The sequence below is a fragment of the Bidens hawaiensis genome, unplaced genomic scaffold (assembly GCF_021521415.1).
Source record: "Bidens hawaiensis isolate Kalapana, Puna unplaced genomic scaffold, B.hawaiensis_p1.1 tig00000820_1, whole genome shotgun sequence".
In the NCBI taxonomy this organism is placed as follows: domain Eukaryota; kingdom Viridiplantae; phylum Streptophyta; class Magnoliopsida; order Asterales; family Asteraceae; genus Bidens; species Bidens hawaiensis.
In genome coordinates, this window is record NW_027491048.1 from 5204681 (window position 1) to 5223133 (window position 18453).

The 18453-nt window shown below is 38.8% G+C and overlaps 3 protein-coding genes across 4 annotated transcripts in view; 1 reads left to right on the forward strand and 2 right to left on the reverse strand.

Annotated features, from left to right (window-relative positions):
* Positions 1–18453, forward strand: part of LOC143542987 (oxaloacetate tautomerase FAHD1, mitochondrial-like) — a 77238-nt gene that overhangs the window by 11529 nt on the left and 47256 nt on the right. Inside the window, exons 3-7 of one of the 2 annotated variants that reach the window (XM_077035434.1) lie at positions 3727–3779; positions 3903–3965; positions 5423–5473; positions 5608–5725; positions 5802–5946. In XM_077035434.1, the coding sequence (XP_076891549.1) occupies positions 3727–3779; positions 3903–3965; positions 5423–5473; positions 5608–5725; positions 5802–5911 (395 nt within the window). In that variant the 3' untranslated portion in view covers positions 5912–5946. Of the gene's footprint in view, positions 1–3726; positions 3780–3902; positions 3966–5422; positions 5474–5607; positions 5726–5801; positions 6074–18453 lie in introns of those variants that run through there. The other variant, XM_077035429.1, reaches the window with a different exon arrangement.
* Positions 6268–8751, reverse strand: LOC143542956 (epoxide hydrolase 2-like). The gene is made up of 3 exons (XM_077035410.1): positions 8263–8751; positions 7179–7426; positions 6268–6535 (listed from the first exon to the last, which is right to left on the reverse strand). The coding sequence occupies exons 1-3, from the start codon at positions 8740–8742 to the stop codon at positions 6289–6291; spliced, it is 975 nt and encodes a 324-aa protein (XP_076891525.1). The 5' UTR covers positions 8743–8751; the 3' UTR covers positions 6268–6288.
* Positions 12370–13558, reverse strand: LOC143542976 (epoxide hydrolase 2-like). Its single transcript, XM_077035422.1, has 3 exons — positions 13082–13558; positions 12759–12988; positions 12370–12627 (listed from the first exon to the last, which is right to left on the reverse strand). Exons 1-3 carry the CDS (start codon positions 13556–13558, stop codon positions 12498–12500), a joined length of 837 nt encoding a protein of 278 aa, XP_076891537.1. The 3' UTR covers positions 12370–12497.

An 18453-nucleotide genomic window follows, 5' to 3' on the forward strand; every position in this document is an offset into this window, starting at 1 on the left:
CGACACGCAAGTGTTGACGTTTTATTTTAACACATGTTCAGGTTTGCTGTAGCTGCTTTTGGAAACTCGAGGACACGTAGGATGTTTTCTTTTACTTTGGACCTAGTTTAAAATATAACAAGAAAAATTTATGTATTTGAATATTATGAGTTATGATATGTGATTTATGTTACTTTCTGGTGTGTTATGCGCATGCGCAATGAAATGTATTTATTAAATATTGACACCCAAATAGTGTCGCGAGTAATGAAACAATTCGTAGCGCCCCGATGTATAATCCGCCAACGGTCGGGGTGTTACAAGAAACCCCGTTCAGCATCACTTATGGCACTGAAGCCATGGTCCCGGTCGAAATTGGTATACCCTCACCAACGGTCATGATTCAACCAGAAGACAATAATGCAGAAAGACGGTTAGACCTCATGCTAACCGAAGAACGCAGAGACTTAGCCGCAGCGCGTGAAGAGAATTACAAGCGACAAATGCAAAAGTACTACAACACGCGGGTAAAACTCTGCAACTTCAATGTAGGAGACTACATATTGCGTAACAACGAGGCTTCGAACCAAGAACGCCCAGGAAAGCTGGCCCCGGTCTGGGAAGGTCCATACATTATCAAAGAAGTTCTGGGAAAGGGCGCGTACCGGCTCGAAAGGCTCGATGGCACTCCCGTCTCAAGAACATGGAACGGAGCTCAATTACGCAAATGTTACATGTAGATCAATTCCAAACTTATAAAGAAACGGCCTAGAGCCACTTCTAATGGAAATGATTCACCTTTATCACATTGTGTTGATAGTCTTACATTTCTACTTATGAACTTTCCAGACGGATATGCCGGTATTCACCGCATAAATATGGAAAGAAGTCGTTGCGTGTAGACGGCGGCAAAACCCGCATAAACACAAAAAACGGCAAAAATTTCTAAGGAAAAGATGAGGAAAACCTTCACGCAGGTCAGTTATAGGTAAAGGTTGGTCATCCCACTAAATGAAAGTGACGGTCCTATCCGCACAATCATGATAGAGGAGAATATTAACCTATTGACAACCGCGCGTCGACAGGTTAACTTATTCAAAAACACTTAGAAAATTGCTAAGTTAAACTAAAATATGCACGAGCAAGTCATATAACGTTTATAACGCAAATCAAAAAGATTCAAAAGTAAGCGGGACCATACCCCTTACCTTGGCAACCAAGTAACTATAAGACAGGTGCGGGTACAGTGTCAAGGCAAAACCCTTCACATACTTAGCACCTGCAGGGAATTGAAGCCAAGATTACCTCGGCAACCAAGTAACTATAAGACGGGTGCGGGTACAGTGTCAAGGCAAAACCCTTCACATACTTAGCACCCGTAGGGAATTGAAGCCAGGAATACCTTGGAAGTAAAGTAACTATAAGACGAGTGCGGGTACAGTGTTAAGGCGAAACCCTTCACATACTTAGCACTCCGCAGGGAATTGAAACCAAGAAGGATCTTCTGGGCCATGCTTGCGGAAAGGGATATAACATCCCCGCATAGCGGGAACGTTGAGAACTAGATTGTTGGAAGCTCCAAGATGGAATTGGTTGTTTAACATAATTGATCACTATGTTTAAAACTACCAAAATCCCGTGGAGAATCTACACAAGTGAAACTCAACGCTCCCGACTTGCGAGGAGGTTACACACCTACCCGCATCATACCCAAAGATCAAGCAGAACAGTGGGAAATTCTGCACGTGACATTAGGAAACCCGCGGGAAGAATCCCCGCGGAGAACCTTAAAACTAAACCCTTTTTAAAACCCCTTGCTTAAGTCCAAAAGTTCACCTCACTTATTAACAATTCATGAGAAGAACATTGGACTGGGGGGACATGAAGAGGTAGGTCCCAGCAGAGCCCAGTTGGACCCGCAAGACTCACCTTGAACAGGGACGTCTGCGCGGTTGGACCCGCAAGACTCACCTTAAACAGAGACGTCTGCGCAGTTGAACTCGCAAGACTCCTGAGGGACGTCTACGCAAATACCAACTGGATCCGCATGACCAACCATGCTCAGAGACGCGACGTCCTTACGCGCAGTACGCAAGCTGTTCCCGCAGGAAAAGCCTCCCAATGGTGACGTACTCCGCCTGTTCCCGCAGCTACGGATACTAGCCATCAGGGAAGGCTACCCGCACAGCAAGGCTACACGCACAAGGCACTAACTCTCAAATAATTCAGTAGTCACCTGAAGAAGGAATGAGCAAGCCGGGAATACTCCCGCACAAAGCCGGGAATACTCCCGCCCAAAGCCGGGAATACTCCCGCCCAAATGAGCCAGTTCGTACGCTACTGGAGGATCTTTTGTACTGTACCTGCCAAGGTATGGACAAAAGATCTGACCAAAGAGGCGACAGCTCACTGACAACAGTACGACGAGCAGCACGCTCTAGTACTTAAAGTCATTATCAGCCGCTGCCTACTCACCAACCCTCATCGTGGCACGTGCGTAGCCTGCAGTTGGTGGAAAAGGGAACAGTGCACAGCCGGCCATGTCACTATCAGCCGCTGCCTACCCACCAACCACTAGCATGGCACGTGCGTAGCCCACAGTTGGTAGAACAGGAATATTATACAGCCGGCTGTACCTGCTTGGAAACCTACCTTCAGTTATAAATACTCCAACACCTTGGAACGGTATCATCATCTTATATCTTCATATATTATCTGATATCTGCTCTAGCTATTTCTCTTAATATACACTTATATTCAAGAGCAATCTAGTCTGATTCTCACGCCGGAGGGTGGTCACAAGGAGGTACCCCCCCTTCTCAGTGACAAGCTCACGGTGTCTGTTTTGCAGGTCATCAGAAGAACAACCATCTTTGCCGGACCTAACCCTCGTGGGAAACATCTACTTAACCCCCAGATTATCCGTAATCTGCCCGGGGTCACTTAGTGTTTCTTCACCTCTATTTCTAGATTATAAGTTTTTAGCATTTACAGTCATGCTGCAACTGTCTGTAACCGAGCTTGGAACACCGTAACCGAAATATTTCAGCTTTGAAACTTCATAACCGAACCATTTTCAACAGGAACAAAGGAAAAACTAATTTAAAAAAAAATAAATCATTGGACAATTAACCAGACTTGGCCGAAACGGACCCATAATTGTCGGTTAACCGACCTATTGTTAACAAACCATCCGGTTATGGTTATGGTTATGGTTAATTTTTTTTTTGAATGGTAGTGCTCGATATGGTTAAGCAATCTTACATAACCAAAGCTCACTGATGGTTATGGTTAAGCTTTAAGCTTATTTATATTATTTTTTTTAATGCCAATGGTTATGGTTAAGCAATCTTCCATAACTGAAGCTCAGTTATGATTATGATTAAACTTTTATTTTTTGAACGCCAATGATTATGGTTAAGCAATCTTTCATAACCGTAGCTCGTATGGTTATGGCTAAGCCCCCATTACCAAACCGAATTGACTTTGCACACCCCTAGCAGTTAACATCATTTCTAAATAAATTAAGAAAATAGAGTAAGGTTTACACACAGTTTCTTGTTTGTACTCTCCAATTTGATAAATTCTTGACATTGACATTTGGATTTTAGATTTACACATTATCTTTTATCTGAAATTAGTCCCCAATTATTATTGTAAAAAAAAAGCAAAATAAAATGGAACAAAAAGATGATTTTTTATAGAACATATTCATGGTCTCAAAACTGGATATTTGTTTAATTTCAGGCTATGCACTTGCACTGGATATGACAGCAAGGGAAATACAAGCTTCTGCAAAGGTAAAAGTAAAACCATGTTTTATGTCTTTGAAATATATAGCCACCATGCAAAGTTAAATAGCCTAAGGTACAATGTTATTATATAGCATACTCACATTTCCATTGGCATATTTCACATACCAGTCTGCAGGTCTTCCATGGACAGTTGCTAAAGGTCAGGACACTTTCACACCAATCAGCTCCATTGTAAGAATTATAAACTTTTCAAAAATTTTGTTACTCATTTTTTCTTTATTTTGATCTTGTTGCTCTGGGAGTGCTTCGAGGGTAGAAGAGTGCCCAGGAAATACATAGAGATAATTATGGATATGTATACCAGGAGTGAAACAAGTGTCCGTGCGCCAGTGGGGGATACTGATTTCTTTCCTGTAGAGGTAGGTCTTCACCAGGGGTCAGCGTTGAGCCCGTTTCTTTTTGCAGTAGTCTTGGATGAGTTGTCAAAGTCGATTCAGGGGACTCTCCCGTGGTGCATGATGTTCGCGGACGATATTGTGCTACTTGATGAGAAAAAACAAGATCTAAACATGAGGCTTGAGGAGTGGCGAACAACCTTAGAGACAAAAGGTTTAAAGATTAGCCGATCTAAGACGGAGTACCTCCACTGTGATTTTGGTGGGATAAACGACAATGAAGACACACAGATCACAATTGAAGGGCAGGTGGTCCCGCAGGTAACGAAGTTCAAGTATTTAGGATCATTTGTACAGAGCGATGGGGAATTAGACAGTGATGTGACCCACCGAGTTCAGGTAGGATGGTGTAGATGGAAAGCAGCCACAGGTATATTGTGCGACAAGAGTTTCCCGACTAAACTAAAGGGAAAATTCTATAGAGTGGCAGTTAGACCTGCAATGTTATATGGAACAGATTGTTGGGCCATCAAGAAGGCACAAGTGCGGAAGATGGAGGTAGCATAAATGAGAATGCTACGTTGGATGTGTGGGCACACAAGGCTAGACCGAATAAGAAACGTTGTGTTTCGCGAGATATTAAGGGTGACGAACATAGCAGACAAGATAAGAGAGTGGAGATTGAGATGGTTTGGACATGTAAAGAGAAGACAGACGACGAATCCTGTTAGATCCGTAGAAAACATTACTATAGAGGGGAGGAGGGGTAGAGGACGACCGAAATTGACTTGGGATGAGAGGATTAGGCATGATTTGATAGACCTAAACCTCTCCAAGGACATGGTTGAGGATAGGAATTCGTGGAGAAGTAGAATTAAAGTTAAGGATTTTTAGAGAGATTTGAATACCTTAGGGCTTAGACTTAACTTATTTAGGTCACATACCATAATGGTATTTCCCTTACATATATTATTATTATTATTATAATTATTATTAGCTTATATAGCTGTTAAACTGTGATCTTATTATTAATATTATTATAATTAGTAGTAGTTTTTATATAACTGTTAAACTTTGATTTCCTTTATTTTGCTTCATACACATGTACTTAGAGTCGAGGGTCTCTCTGGAAGCCACCTCTTTATTCCTTTGGATAGAGGTACGGTGTGCCTACATCTCACACTCCCCAGACCCTACTTATAGCTTTGCTGTCGGTGGGATTTTACTGGGCATGATTGATTGATTGATTGATTATTTTATATTAGTTAATGGCAAACAATAAATCTATTGCAGCTTTCATTATCTAGGGTGCCGGATCCTCATAGCTTGGAATTGTGGCTAAAGGTACAGCATTTTATTAACTTATAGCACTGCTTTTACAATTTATATTTATATAGATGCATATAAGTTTTGCAATAAAAAAACAATGCTCTTTATTTTTTTATTTAATTTTCATAAGTTAATGTTTTACTCCTTAGGTGGATGGAGAAATAAGGAAAAAAGGATCAACAGAGGATATGATTTTCAAGATCCCGTATTTGATCAGTCATATTAGCAGTATTATGACACTTTTAGAAGGCGATGTCATACTAACAGGTATCTTTAGAAACTGTTTTCGTGACTCTACATTTATATCATTATTTTAATGTGGCCGGATATATTTGGCAAGCAGGAACACCAAAAGGTGTCGGCCCGGTCAAAGTTGGTCAAAAGATTGAAGCTGGCATAACAGGCCTGTTGGATGTGCACTTTGATGTTGGAAGACGTCAAAAGTCGTTATAGAAGTCCCGAGTTGAAAGTTGAACGCTTTTTTGAGCGTGTTTGGTTGTTTGAATTTGGCTCTATTGTGTAAGTTTGTTAAACATAACTTCAACAGTTACATTTGCTTGTAGCATTCTAAATTTGGATGATAATAATCCCTTGAAACACTTGAGAATAAAAATTTAGTTGTTTCAAACTACATTATGTTATATAACAACTACATAAGTCACTATAACCTATCATAAATCATAAATCATTATATAACCTATCATTATATTATATTATATAAGGACAAATGTAGCTAACACCACCTAAATCTTAAAAGCCCAAAGACCTCAAGAAACATAAGTCACTTATTTTTTACTTATGGAAGATATTATAAGCAACCGAAATTAGAATTAGAATTTCTTTATAAAGTCGATTATGTGTTTATTGATCTCATCAGGCTTCTCTTGGTTGATGAAGTGAGCCGCACCTTCAATCATCACAACTTCTTCCAGCAATGGAACATCCTTCTTAAACTGGCCATTGTTTAAGTAGTCCTTGACACCTGGCATATGATAGCCAACGTCCATGTCCCCGGTCACAAATTTTGTTGGCACCATAACTTTAGCACCCCTCCATGCTGAAGTCAGTTCCCAGCTCCTACGGTCATGTCACCAACATTAAATATATCATTTGTATATACATACATGTTGGTTATTTTAGTGTTATAAAAAACATGATTTACTTAAAACAGGGAATAAAATTAAATTTTGACACGAGTTAGGAGATGAAAAGTACAGTCTAGGTTGTTACTATTCTTGTTTCATGCACTACCGGACCCAGTGGGTGTCTCATAAAGTTGCATGGAAACGACCACATGTGGCAGGTAAGGTTGTTTATAACTGGTCAAAGAAAACTTGGTCTTCGGTACCTTGGTGGTAAGTTACCATTGATGGCCAGTAATTTGGATAAGTGGTAATTAAGCATCAATGGTAGCTTGGTCATGACTTATCGCTGACTGCCAGTGGTTCCGTTCATGGTTTTTTTCACATGTATGACGGTTCTATTGTCGATAATGATAATTGTCATGACTGCTAACCATTAACTTAACAATTGTGATGATTTGTTTCTCATATAAAAAAGGTCTTTGATCTTGTTTTGGTACAACTATGTTGCATATTCCTTCTTGTATGTTAATCTATAAGTATACAATCATCATATTGGACTTTCAAAGAACCATAGAAATATTTGAATATGAAATTGTCTGACACAATTCAGATGAATCTTTTAATTAGTTACTTACAAATGAAGAGCTCGGTAATAGTTGATTCCACCGGTAATTCCACCCGCCTTTTCGTGCTGGCTAGCAAAATACTCGATGTCTTCTTCCGACAACCAAGGTGGTAAGGTTACCGGGACATCAGGCGGTGAATGTTGAAATCCTTTACCTTTCGGGAAAAAAAGTGGTCCAGGATCTCGTAATGTCAAGAACTTTTTCATGAATGTTTGGTAACTCATTTCAGCAAACTCAGCTTCAATTTCACCCGGTTTCTACACCAATAAAAACACACCAATCGTCACAAAAAACTAAATTTCACTTATTCAAAAAATCATATGAAAATAATAATAATAATAATAATAATAATAAAGAAAATTGGATTTAAATAATCTCAACTATAGACTAAAGATAAATAACAGTCCCAACTAACGGGCTGGCTATTGATGATACCATCTTTTAACATACTTGTTCGGTTGTTGGAAAACTTTTTTGGCTAGAAAACTCTTTTTCTTTCCCATAAAAATAAACATTTTCGTATCAAATCTCTTTGTAACCTTAGAATGAACCTTTAGAAATTTTTTCTTGTAAAACCCAATTATTGTGGTTGCAAGAACTCTAGAACCACCATCGGAGTTAGCGGTGTTAGAAGAAGAGGGTCACGCCAGCTTTGTGATGGTGATGGGCGGCAGCTTGAGGCCAATCCGACGAGCACCTAATCACTTAGATGGTGAACTAGGACTCCGATGACGGGGATGAACAGTTGTTCGTTGGCTTGATATGTTGAGAATCAGTCAAATCTCTAGCATGTAGAAGGTTCCAGCGAAATTGGTGGTGGTGGTCAGCATTGGTGTTGTTCACGTGGTGGTTGTCGGCGGTGTGTGGTGTTCAGGTGGTGGTGGTCAACGGTGGTGTTCAAGTGGTGGTGTTGAAGTTGAGTTTTTTCTGGCCATAAATGTTTTCCCGTTGACTAACGGAGTTAAGCTTTCGTTAGTCATGACTCGTTGAGAAAAAATATGTTTAAAATTGTCCGCAGCCAACTCGTTAACTGAGACTGTTATCCAATTTTCCTAATAATAATAATAATAATAATAATAATAATAAGTGATACCTGAAACCTGGCCATGTAGTGATCATCTCCGAACTCTTGTCTTAGCAACTCGGCCATATCTCCATTTGGGTTCCAAGGAAAAAATACTACGCCAAGGCTAACGAAAGCCTTGACTCTATCGGGCCGAAACATGCACAGGTACCAAGCAATGTACGCACCCCAGTCATGACCCACGACAAAAACCTTTTCATCACCTTCGTTTGTGATGGCATCAAGCAGCCCAATCAGGTCTCCCACCAAATGAGGAACAGTGAACTTGGTGTGGTCGTTGACGGGTGCACCCGTAGTCTGACCATAGCCGCGAAGGTCTGGTGCCACGGCTCGGTAACCATGGTCCGCAAAATACAGAATCTGGTGGCGCCAGGAGTACCAGAGCTCGGGGAATCCGTGAAGTAACAAGACTATTGGACCTTGACCCTTTTCGGCTACGTGCATGTTGAGCCCGTTGACATGTATGAACTTGTGTTGTATCCCCTCCATCTTATCGGTTTTGAGTATATCGTGATTCAGGTCAGGCTTTATAGGTTAGCAAATCTGGTGGTGCTCCCAGCCACGTGGGAGAGCCTTTCACATTTGTTTGTTACACGTATCAACAGTCTTTCCACGTGTCCTTGCCCGTCACCTTTTTTTGTCAACCCCACATCCAGTTAATCTATCTGTAATGTTTGTTGATTTGAGTTGCATGCATGCTAATTTGTAGACATGATTGTTTGGGTAATTTTGAATCTACAGTCGTTGGCATGCAGCGTAGGAGCAGCCGGGCAGGGGTGTGGGTATGGCGGAGAAGTATTTTGAATATATACAGGGTCGTTGACTCCAAATTAGTCTATTTGTAGTGTTACATATACCGTCTTTATTAATAGGATGGATGACGAATACAATGACGATTGTTAAGAAGAAGATAATGGAGATGATGGCTTTCCAATGTAATGAGGTTAATGGTCTATGTCCTATTCCGGTTTATGTTACAATTAAGATCAGCTACTTACAAATCATTTGTCCTTTTATGATCATCTGCATCACATGGTTTTTAAAGTTGATTTGTTAATATACTTTTCAAATATTTGGTCATCCAAATTAATATTTTACTCCTTAGGGAATAAGGCAAAAAGGACCAACAGAGGATATGATTTTCAAGATGACGTATTTGATCAGTCATGTTAGTAGTGTTATGACACTTGTCGAAGGCGAGGTTATACTTACAGGTATCTAATAAATTGTTTGTGTGACACTATATTTATACCATTATCCTAATGTGGTCGGATATATATGATGAGCAGGAGCCTCAAAAGCTAGTGACGAATCCATAAATTTTTTCCATGAGGGCGGAAGTTTTTATGATTTGTTTGACTATTGTTATGTAATAAATATTTCCGGTCATGTTATGGTTGGACCATATTAAAAAAAAAGATAACAAAACAGTTTAAAAGCAGTCATGAAACCAGAAACTTTTAAGGGGAGGGTCAATGTATGTTTAACTTTAGATTTTTTTTTCATATCATAAGCGGTGCGGCGACAAAACCAGAAACTTTTAGTTTAATAATAATAACTTTTTACTGACTTAAAACATTTTATTTAGTGAAAGTAGAAGTCTTTATATTTTTAATAATCAAATAAACAAACAAAGTAGAAATAAATATTGTATAAAATAAAAATAGTGGCTAAATAAAAGATTTTATGTTAATTTGATGATCGATAATGTTATTAATATTTAATTATTATTACACACTTTAAAAATGAATCGTTTAATGCATTTAAAAATATGTGACATGACCTAGGCTTATTAGACCATAGCCTTTTAATTATAAAATAATCCTCCTCGTTTCTCGTGCACTTCTTCACCCACCACCTTCTACATTGTATCTCACAGAAAATTTTTAAACTTTTTTATATTTTCTTCTTTAACTTCACTTCTATTTGCTGTTACTATTATTTAACTAACAATTTAAGTGGTCAAGATAAGAAAAAACCTATTGGGCAAAGAAACAAAACATACATGGCTGAAGCATGACCGGAGGGTCAATGGACCCCCTTGACCCTCCTGTAGTTCCGTCCCTGTTTAAAAGTATGTCAAACATCACTTTTGACGCATAATCAGGAACATAACTAGAAACTTTTAATCATAGAGTCGTAATGTACAACTTTTTTTAGGATCACAATATAATAATAAGTATTTTACTGATACAAAATATTAGGTGAAGTAATAATGTAAAAAGAGTTTATAAAATAAAAATGTAAACATTTTCAATATTATTAAATACGCCAATAAAGTACAAATAAATAAATAAAATGAAAATAGAATTTTAGAAAAATAATTATTAGTAAATGCAATAAGACATAAAGTTTTAAAAACAATAAATAAAACAGAAAGTTGTCAAAAATTAAAGTAAATAATGAATTATAGGAAAATAATAAAGAATTTCAAGTTTGACTTTAAAAAGTTGAAATTAAAAAGTAAGTGTCTGCTTTTTGACATACTTTCACGTAAAAGTTAAACATCTAAATTCATCTTATTCCTTATAAAATACAGGTTTCTACACATCTTTATCGTTGAAATTTTTTTTCCGGTCAAATAAAATTAAGTGTTTTTTTCTCAATGCTTTCAAAAGTTAGGGGGGGGGGGGGGGGGCTCTAGACCTTAATATTGGCTTGCGAAGCAACCACAACTTGTTGTAGGTCATCCCCTTACATTACAGTCGAGTAGCTGAAATAAGATCTAAGATTGACATCTTGATACACTAATTTACCATAATAATAAATAGTCAATGCGGACTCCGCCGTGGAAAGAGCCGCTTCTTTCTTGCTTGATACGGGGGCTTCCATTCACCAGCGCATACTAAAAGTGCTCTATGAACCGTGCTGGATAGTCACCCATCACACGGCTCTCAAACCCAACCTGTGGTGGATCCCGGGTGACAAAGTAAAAGCTTTTGATCCTTTGCCCCATACTTTGAGATGCTCCTCCCCGCCGATCAAGTAGCGACGCTGCTCTTAGCTTTAAGCCGCTATCGTTCGGTTCGGTCCTTGCATGCAGATTACGTAGCACATGCTAAGAGCTGCGATGCCTGCCAGAGGTTTGCAGGGAGAAAGCGTTATCACTATACGAAATGAAGCAGCGGCTAGCACGCTAAGCTAAGATCAACCACTTGGAGAACGGGGAGCCTTTCTTTCTCGGCCGTCTGTCTTAATAAGTTAAGCGGATTCCAATTCATGTGGTCGTTCTCTGTTGTGATATTCCTCCTTTTTCCCAATAAGTCGACGGCCTTACACCATTGGGAGACTTCAAATAAACTGGAGTGATAACATGATCATATCTTACATGGCAGACATGCTAATTTAAATTAATTTACTAATTTAAATTAATTTATGAAAATGATAATGTGATAATTTATATCCAAAAGTTTGGGGGGGGGGGGGGTTCCAAAACTTTATGAGGGGCACTCGTGATTTTCACGTATATATAACACTAAAACTAGAAATTCTAAGGCGGGCGGCCCCTCTTCCTTTCTCAATAGGTCTGCCCTTGCCAAAAAGGTGTCGGGCCGGTCAAAGTTGGTCAAAAGATTGAAGCTGGAATAACAGGTCGGTTGGATGTGCACTTTGTTGACGGAAGACGTCAAAAGTCATTATAGAAGTCCCGAGTTGAAAGTTGGAAACATGTTTTCGAGCGCGTTTGGTTGTCTAAATTTGGCTCTATTGTGTAAGTTTTTTAAACATAACTTTAACAGTTACATTTGCTTGTACAGTTCTAAATTTGGATGATAATAATCCCTTGAAACACTTGAGAATAAGCTTTTAATTAGTTGCTTCAAAATAAATTATGTAAGAACCAGATAAACCATAATATAACATTATAACCCAATAATGCTGATATGACCTATCAACATATTTAATTCCAAATTCTATATTGTTCCTATGGTTATCAAACATAATTTAAACACTCTAATTTGAAAACTACTTGTTTATGCAACAAATAGTAATCTAAACCGAAATCCCCGCATCCACAATGAATGCGTCAAGGACAAACGTAGTAAATCTTAAAAAACCCAAAGACCTCAAGAAACATAAGTCACTTATTTTTTACTTTTGGAAGATATCATAAGAATTCGAGACTGAAATTAGAATTTCTTTATAAAGTCGATTATGTGTTTATTGATCTCATCAGGCCTCTCTTGGTTGATGAAGTGGGCTGCACCTTCCATCACCACAACTTCTTCCAGCAATGGAACATCCTTCTAAAATCCGGCGTGGTTTATGTAGTCCTTGACACCTGGCATATGATAAACAAGGTCCATGTCTCCGGTCACAAATTTTGTTGGCACCATAACTTTAGCACCCCTCCATGCTGAAGTCAGTTCCCAGTTCCTGCGGTCATGTTACCAACATCAAATATATAATGGATACATACTCTTCTGTTTGTTCTTATTTTCCTAGGATTTTAAGAGTTATTCAAGCCCTAACGGATTCACCAAACTTAAATAAAATTTGTTGCTTACAAATGAAGAGCTCGGTAATAGTTGATTCCACCGGTAATTCCACCCGCCTTTTCGTGCTGGCTAGCAAAGTACTCGATGTCTTCTTCTAACAGCCAAGGTGGTAAAGTTACCGGGAGAAATCCTTTACCTTTCGGGAAAAGTAGTGGTCCTGGATCTCGTAATGTCAAAAACTTTTTCATGAATGTTTGGTAACTCATTTTAGCAAACTCAGCTTCAATTTCGCCCGGTTTCTACACCAATATATACACATCAATAGTCAAAAGAAACCAAAACTCACTTATTCAACAAATCATATGAATAATAATAATAATAACAACCGATACCTGAAACCTGGTCATGTAGTGATCATCTCCATACTCGCGTCTTAACAACTCGACCATGTCTCCATTTGGGTTCCAACGAAAAAACACAACGCTAAGATTGACCAAAGCTTTGACTCTATCTAGCCGAAACATACACAAGTACCAAGCCATGTATGCACCCCAGTCATGACCCACGACAAAAACCTTTTCACCTTCGTTTGTGATGGCATCAAGTAGCCCAATCAGGTCGCCCACCACATAAGGCACGGTGAACTTGGTGTGGTCATTGACGGGTGCACCCGTGGTCTGACCATAGCCACGAAGGTCTGGTGCCACGGCTCGGTAACCATGGTCCGCCAAATGCACTGTCTGGTGGCGCCAGGAGTACCAGAGCTCGGGGAATCCGTGAAGTAACAAGACTATTGGACCTTGACCCTTTTCGGCTACGTGCATGTTGAGCCCATTGGCATGTATGAACTTGTGCTGTATCCCCTCCATCTTGTTTTTGAGTAAGAACATGTGATTCATGTAAGGTTTTTATAGATCCGCTGAGTGAAGATTATATTTCCACGTCAAAATTAGCATTAAAGAAGACAAAGGCATTTAATTATAGAAATGGACGGTGTATACGTACACTAACCAGTCGATGGTGGTAATCATTTAAGACCCATTTGATCGAACTCACCCCACCACTACTACAAACATGTGATATGTATATATATATATGATACTTCAAATATAACCCGATATATTATATTATATTATATTATCAAACAGGTGCTAATTACCTTTCAAAATGGCTTATACGAAATAAAACTTGGTTTTATAACTTTATAATAAGATAACTATTAGAATGTGATACGTATCTCACAATTATGAACTTTTTGTATTTTTAGGTGGTATAGCAATGTCACCTCAACTATCAAGTTATTGATAATTGCATTATGGTGTCATCATAGCTAGATTTTAATGAACAATAATGTCTCTATGCAAGTAAATGTATGATAGGTAGGCATAGGCATTAATTATGTATGATAGGTGGTGACGGGTGTAGGGCCTCGTTTTGTTTATTAGTTTTTTGTATTTACCCGTACTGTAATTGTTGTATCATAGTTAGTTTGTCGGTTTATTTACTTGTATGTTTGGGCAGCCATGTACTGGAAGAGTGCATGATATGCTCTTACCTATATAAGGTGGAGCATACTATGACGTACACACAACCCTTTTTTGCAAATTATCTTATCCATTCACCAACTCTCTCCTCTCACTCTCTTACCTTTCCATTTGGCTAAATAAAAAACCTAAACAAGATCCGAAATATCGATACCTCACTAGTGATTTCTGCTAGCTAGTGTTAAGATTGATCCAAGCAAACTAGTTGTTTGTTGTTTGATCTGTCCATATGATCTACAATTGGTATCAGAACGGGTCGAATCTTATAATTCAACTTTGCTTTTAATATTCGGGTTTTATTTCCGCTATTACCTGAACCGAGACGTTAAAACCCGTTGAAGTTTAAAAATAAAGTTCCTTGATCTAGAACTAAAGTTGAAAATAAAGTGGGAAATAAAAGTGTTTGAAGCTTCTCCTTGTAGATCCGGATGTTCAGAATCTACAGGTGCCGATCTGGGTGTTTCGGGAACCGTTCCGCCAGACGCTGAAAATCCGGCGTCCATACGGTTCTTCTTCGGCGACGTTTCAGAGGTTAAAGATGTAAAAATATCTAACTCTGATGCGCGTGAGTGTCGGTTATTTCTGAACGTGGCAACTGTGGGATGAAGATGTGACCGACGTGTTTGCCGGTAACCGCTGGCGATGGTAAACGGTGGTTGTCCGTGTTTCAATTTAACAAAAAAAAGGAAAAATAGTCATAGAAAGATTTGAGTTAGCCTATGATAAACTAAATGGAATCATTGGGGCATAGATTGGGGTGCGCTATTCTAATACAATTGTTTCACCTCCTTTAAATGGGAATTATACTAGCCTACCTCATTTTGGTTTCTACACCCCATTAGCGGACGAAATGGTCTATGACATTGGTCATGCATCAAAATCAAAGATATTTGTTCCTTGTGTCTCCAAAACTGTTGATCCAATTCTTTCATCAGTTAGTCCTAATGGTAGTTAATCTTCTTCAGTAGGCTATGTAGACGGAAGTGAATGTGTGGAAAAGAACATGGGTTATGGAGAGAAAAGGGTTTTAAATTCACTTTTTGATTCAAGTGTGAATCCAAAACAATCATTTGATAACTCAGTCTGTAATAATAAAACAGTGAAAAATATTTTGAATGATCATGTATTGTGTGAGAGTGTTGATGTTGGCACCTCTCAAAATGATTTGAGTGAAAGTGATATTTTGGTTTCTGATAGTGATTGTGAAACTATATATGATGAAACTTTCATTAAAAGAAATGTGCATGAAAATGTGGTTGATCAGACAAATGTGACTAGTTGTTTATCAAAAGATTGCAAAATTGAGAGAGACTATAATAAAAGAAATAGTTTGAAAATGAAAAGGTTAGCACATCAAGTAAATATGTTCCGCCTCACAAAAACTCTTTCTTTCAATCCTCTAATCAATATGAGCACCCTCATTTATACAATCACTTTGATAACAACTACTACGGTTATCATCAACAAGATTATGTTAATTCATTCTATTCAAATGTTTTTGATGATCGAGGTTACATATCAGATAACCTTCATGTTCCTTTCCAAGCATCCCCTTTCTTACCACACCATGTATATCATAGTTCTGATGAGTTATATAGGGACTCTTGAAGAAAGTGTTGTTTTGTATGCGGTAATCTTTCTCACCTTGCAAGACATTGCAAGAACTGGCATAAAGGAAATGAACAATCGGTTTAATTAGTTCCGTTAAAAGGACGTACCAAGCTTAAGAACAACAACTTATCAATCTGACAGTTTTTCCAATGAAATAGATGTGAGATCCAAAAACAGTGTGAGAACCAAAAAGCCTTTTTGGATAATCAAGAAGGAGAGAGCAAAAGGGGGTTCTAAGACTGAAAAGTTGAAGAACCCACCAAAAAGAAATGTGAAAAGAAGTCCAAAGATTGAAAGATATGAGGATTTTGTTTTAAAATCAAGAAGAACACGGTCCAAAAGTCTTCTAAAACCAAGAAACCTACCTGTGCATGGGTTCCTAAGGACTATTCTTCTGATTCAGACACACCTCAACATTTCATAATTCCAGAAAATAAAATAAAATTTGGTAACTTTGTGGTTGCTTTTCTCGAGACAACTAAGTCTCGGGAACCCATGTCTAATAAAATTTCTAATGTGTGTAGGTTCAGTCAAGAAGCTCTGTCATTTGGTATTTAGACAGTGGCTGCACCCGGCACATGACGGGAGACGAGTCCTTACTATTTGACGTTCATCCGTTCGATGGTGGACATGTTTCGTTTGCCGGTGACATGGGAGGAAATATCACAAAGAGAGGAAAGGTATCAAACGGAATCTTAACGTTTGATGATGTAAATCTTGTAGAACAGCTCAACCACAATCTGCTCAGTGTCTCACAAATTAGTGATCGACAGTACTCCACTCTATTCACAAAAAATGAATGTTTGAGCTTAAAACTAGGTTTCAAAGTTCCCGAGGAATAGATCTTGACGCGTACTCCAAGGAATATTGGTGCTTATATATTAGATATGAATTGCTCTTACTCACGTAAGACCGCTTCATGTTTAATATCTAAGGCCTTAGAGAATGACTCATCTTTATGGCATAGACGTCTTGGCCATGTAAACTTTAAAAATTCAAACAAACTAGTCAAAGGTAAGCATGTGAGAGGATGCCTGTTAAAGCTTTTTCTTGCATTGAAAAATGTATTTCGTGCTCCAATTGCAAGCAGCACATGCTCCCTCACAAGCCCAAGACGGTCAACACCATAGAATCCATTCTTTAACTGTTACACATGAATTTATTTGGTCCTATTTATCCTTTGGCAATCGGCCGAAAAGCCCATTGGCTTGTGAAATATGATGATTATTCTCACTTCAGTTGGACTTTCCTTTTAGGGCACAAAGATGAAACCGCCCAGTTTTTGATCTGGTTCATTACTTTTGTGGATAAGCGGACAAACAAGAAGGTGAAGTGCATTAGAAGTGATAACGAGACTGAGTTCTGCAACAAAGAAGTGGATGATTTTTGTCACTCAAATGGAATAGATCGCCAATTCAGCGCTCCATACATTCCACAACAGAATGAAGTAGCTGAACGTCACAATCGAACACTGATAGAAGCTGCAACAACTACGTTGTCAGATTCAAAACTTCCATTGTTCTTTTTGGGTGAAGCTATCAACACCGCATGCTTTAACAAAACCGAGTGATCATCAACATGCGCTTGAAGAAGACTCCTTTTGAAGTCTACTAAAAGACAAAGCCGCATGTCAAATACTTCAAAAAATTTGGATGTCCATGCACCCTGCTCCATACTGGTGCTCACCCAGATCCTAAGTTTATTGAAAAGGCCGATGAGTGTTACTTTGTTAGATATGCTCCCAACAAAACTGCTTACCATGTCTACAATAAGAAGACTAAGGTGATTGTGGAATTCTTTAATGTTAACTGGCAAGAACTTAACGCTATTGATGCCCGCACGGGACCCAACTGGTTGTTTGACTATGACTACATGTTCAATCAATTCCGTGGCATGTTTATCCCACCATCAACCAGTGCTGAAGTTCCAACTTCTGTGCCCGAACCTATGTTGATACAAACTCTTGTCAAGAGTTTGTCTGATGTAAATCTATCTGCTGACCCCTTAAACAGATTTGTACTGCCTGCAGTCCCTCCTCCAGCAAATAATAATCAAGTTTTCAATGACCCATCTCTTCAATCCGTTGATTAAACCGATCTAGTAGCCACTGAAGATGCATATGATTCTGATTTAGAAGACTCATTCATGTCAGCCGACAATGTGGAACAAGTTCAGATAGAACCTGTAGAAAATTCTCAAGCAGCACCAAGTGTGGTAGAAACAGTCGCCACACCTCCTTCTTCAGACGAAACTGTACAAGTTGCTGTTGCTGATGAACCCGTTGTTGGTGAATCTAATAACAATGGATCAACTCCGGTTACCGCAGATGTTGTTCCATTTGGTGAAAATCTTTGGGATGAACTCATTGCACAAGAACATCTGGTTGATCAACCTGACGTTGTTCGGACAGCTACTGATGCTCTAATCAATGCTCCTCGCATATTCCATCATGTTGAGAGTTTGACGGTTGATCTTCAAGTGGAACCAGTCACACAAGTGGAATACATACACCAACTACCCATTCGTCGGACACATCCCACCGAAAACATAATTGGTTCTCCCTCAGCCGGTATCCAAACAAGGAGCAAGTCAGGTACTATTAACAGATG

Bases quoted from the DNA above. Each gene is read 5' to 3' on its own strand.
- LOC143542956 (XM_077035410.1), bottom strand. From the start codon at position 8,742: ATGGAGGGGATACAACACAAGTTCATACATGTCAACGGGCTCAACATG. The intron at 7,427-8,262 runs GTATCACTTATT...TTATTGGTGTAG, and splicing joins ACTACATGGCCAGGTTTCAG to AAACCGGGTGAAATTGAAGC. The intron at 6,536-7,178 runs GTAAGTAACTAA...ACATGACCGTAG, and splicing joins TATTACCGAGCTCTTCATTT to GAGCTGGGAACTGACTTCAG.
- LOC143542976 (XM_077035422.1), bottom strand. From the start codon at position 13,558: ATGGAGGGGATACAGCACAAGTTCATACATGCCAATGGGCTCAACATG. The intron at 12,989-13,081 runs GTATCGGTTGTT...ATATTGGTGTAG, and splicing joins ACTACATGACCAGGTTTCAG to AAACCGGGCGAAATTGAAGC. The intron at 12,628-12,758 runs GTAAGCAACAAA...ACATGACCGCAG, and splicing joins TATTACCGAGCTCTTCATTT to GAACTGGGAACTGACTTCAG.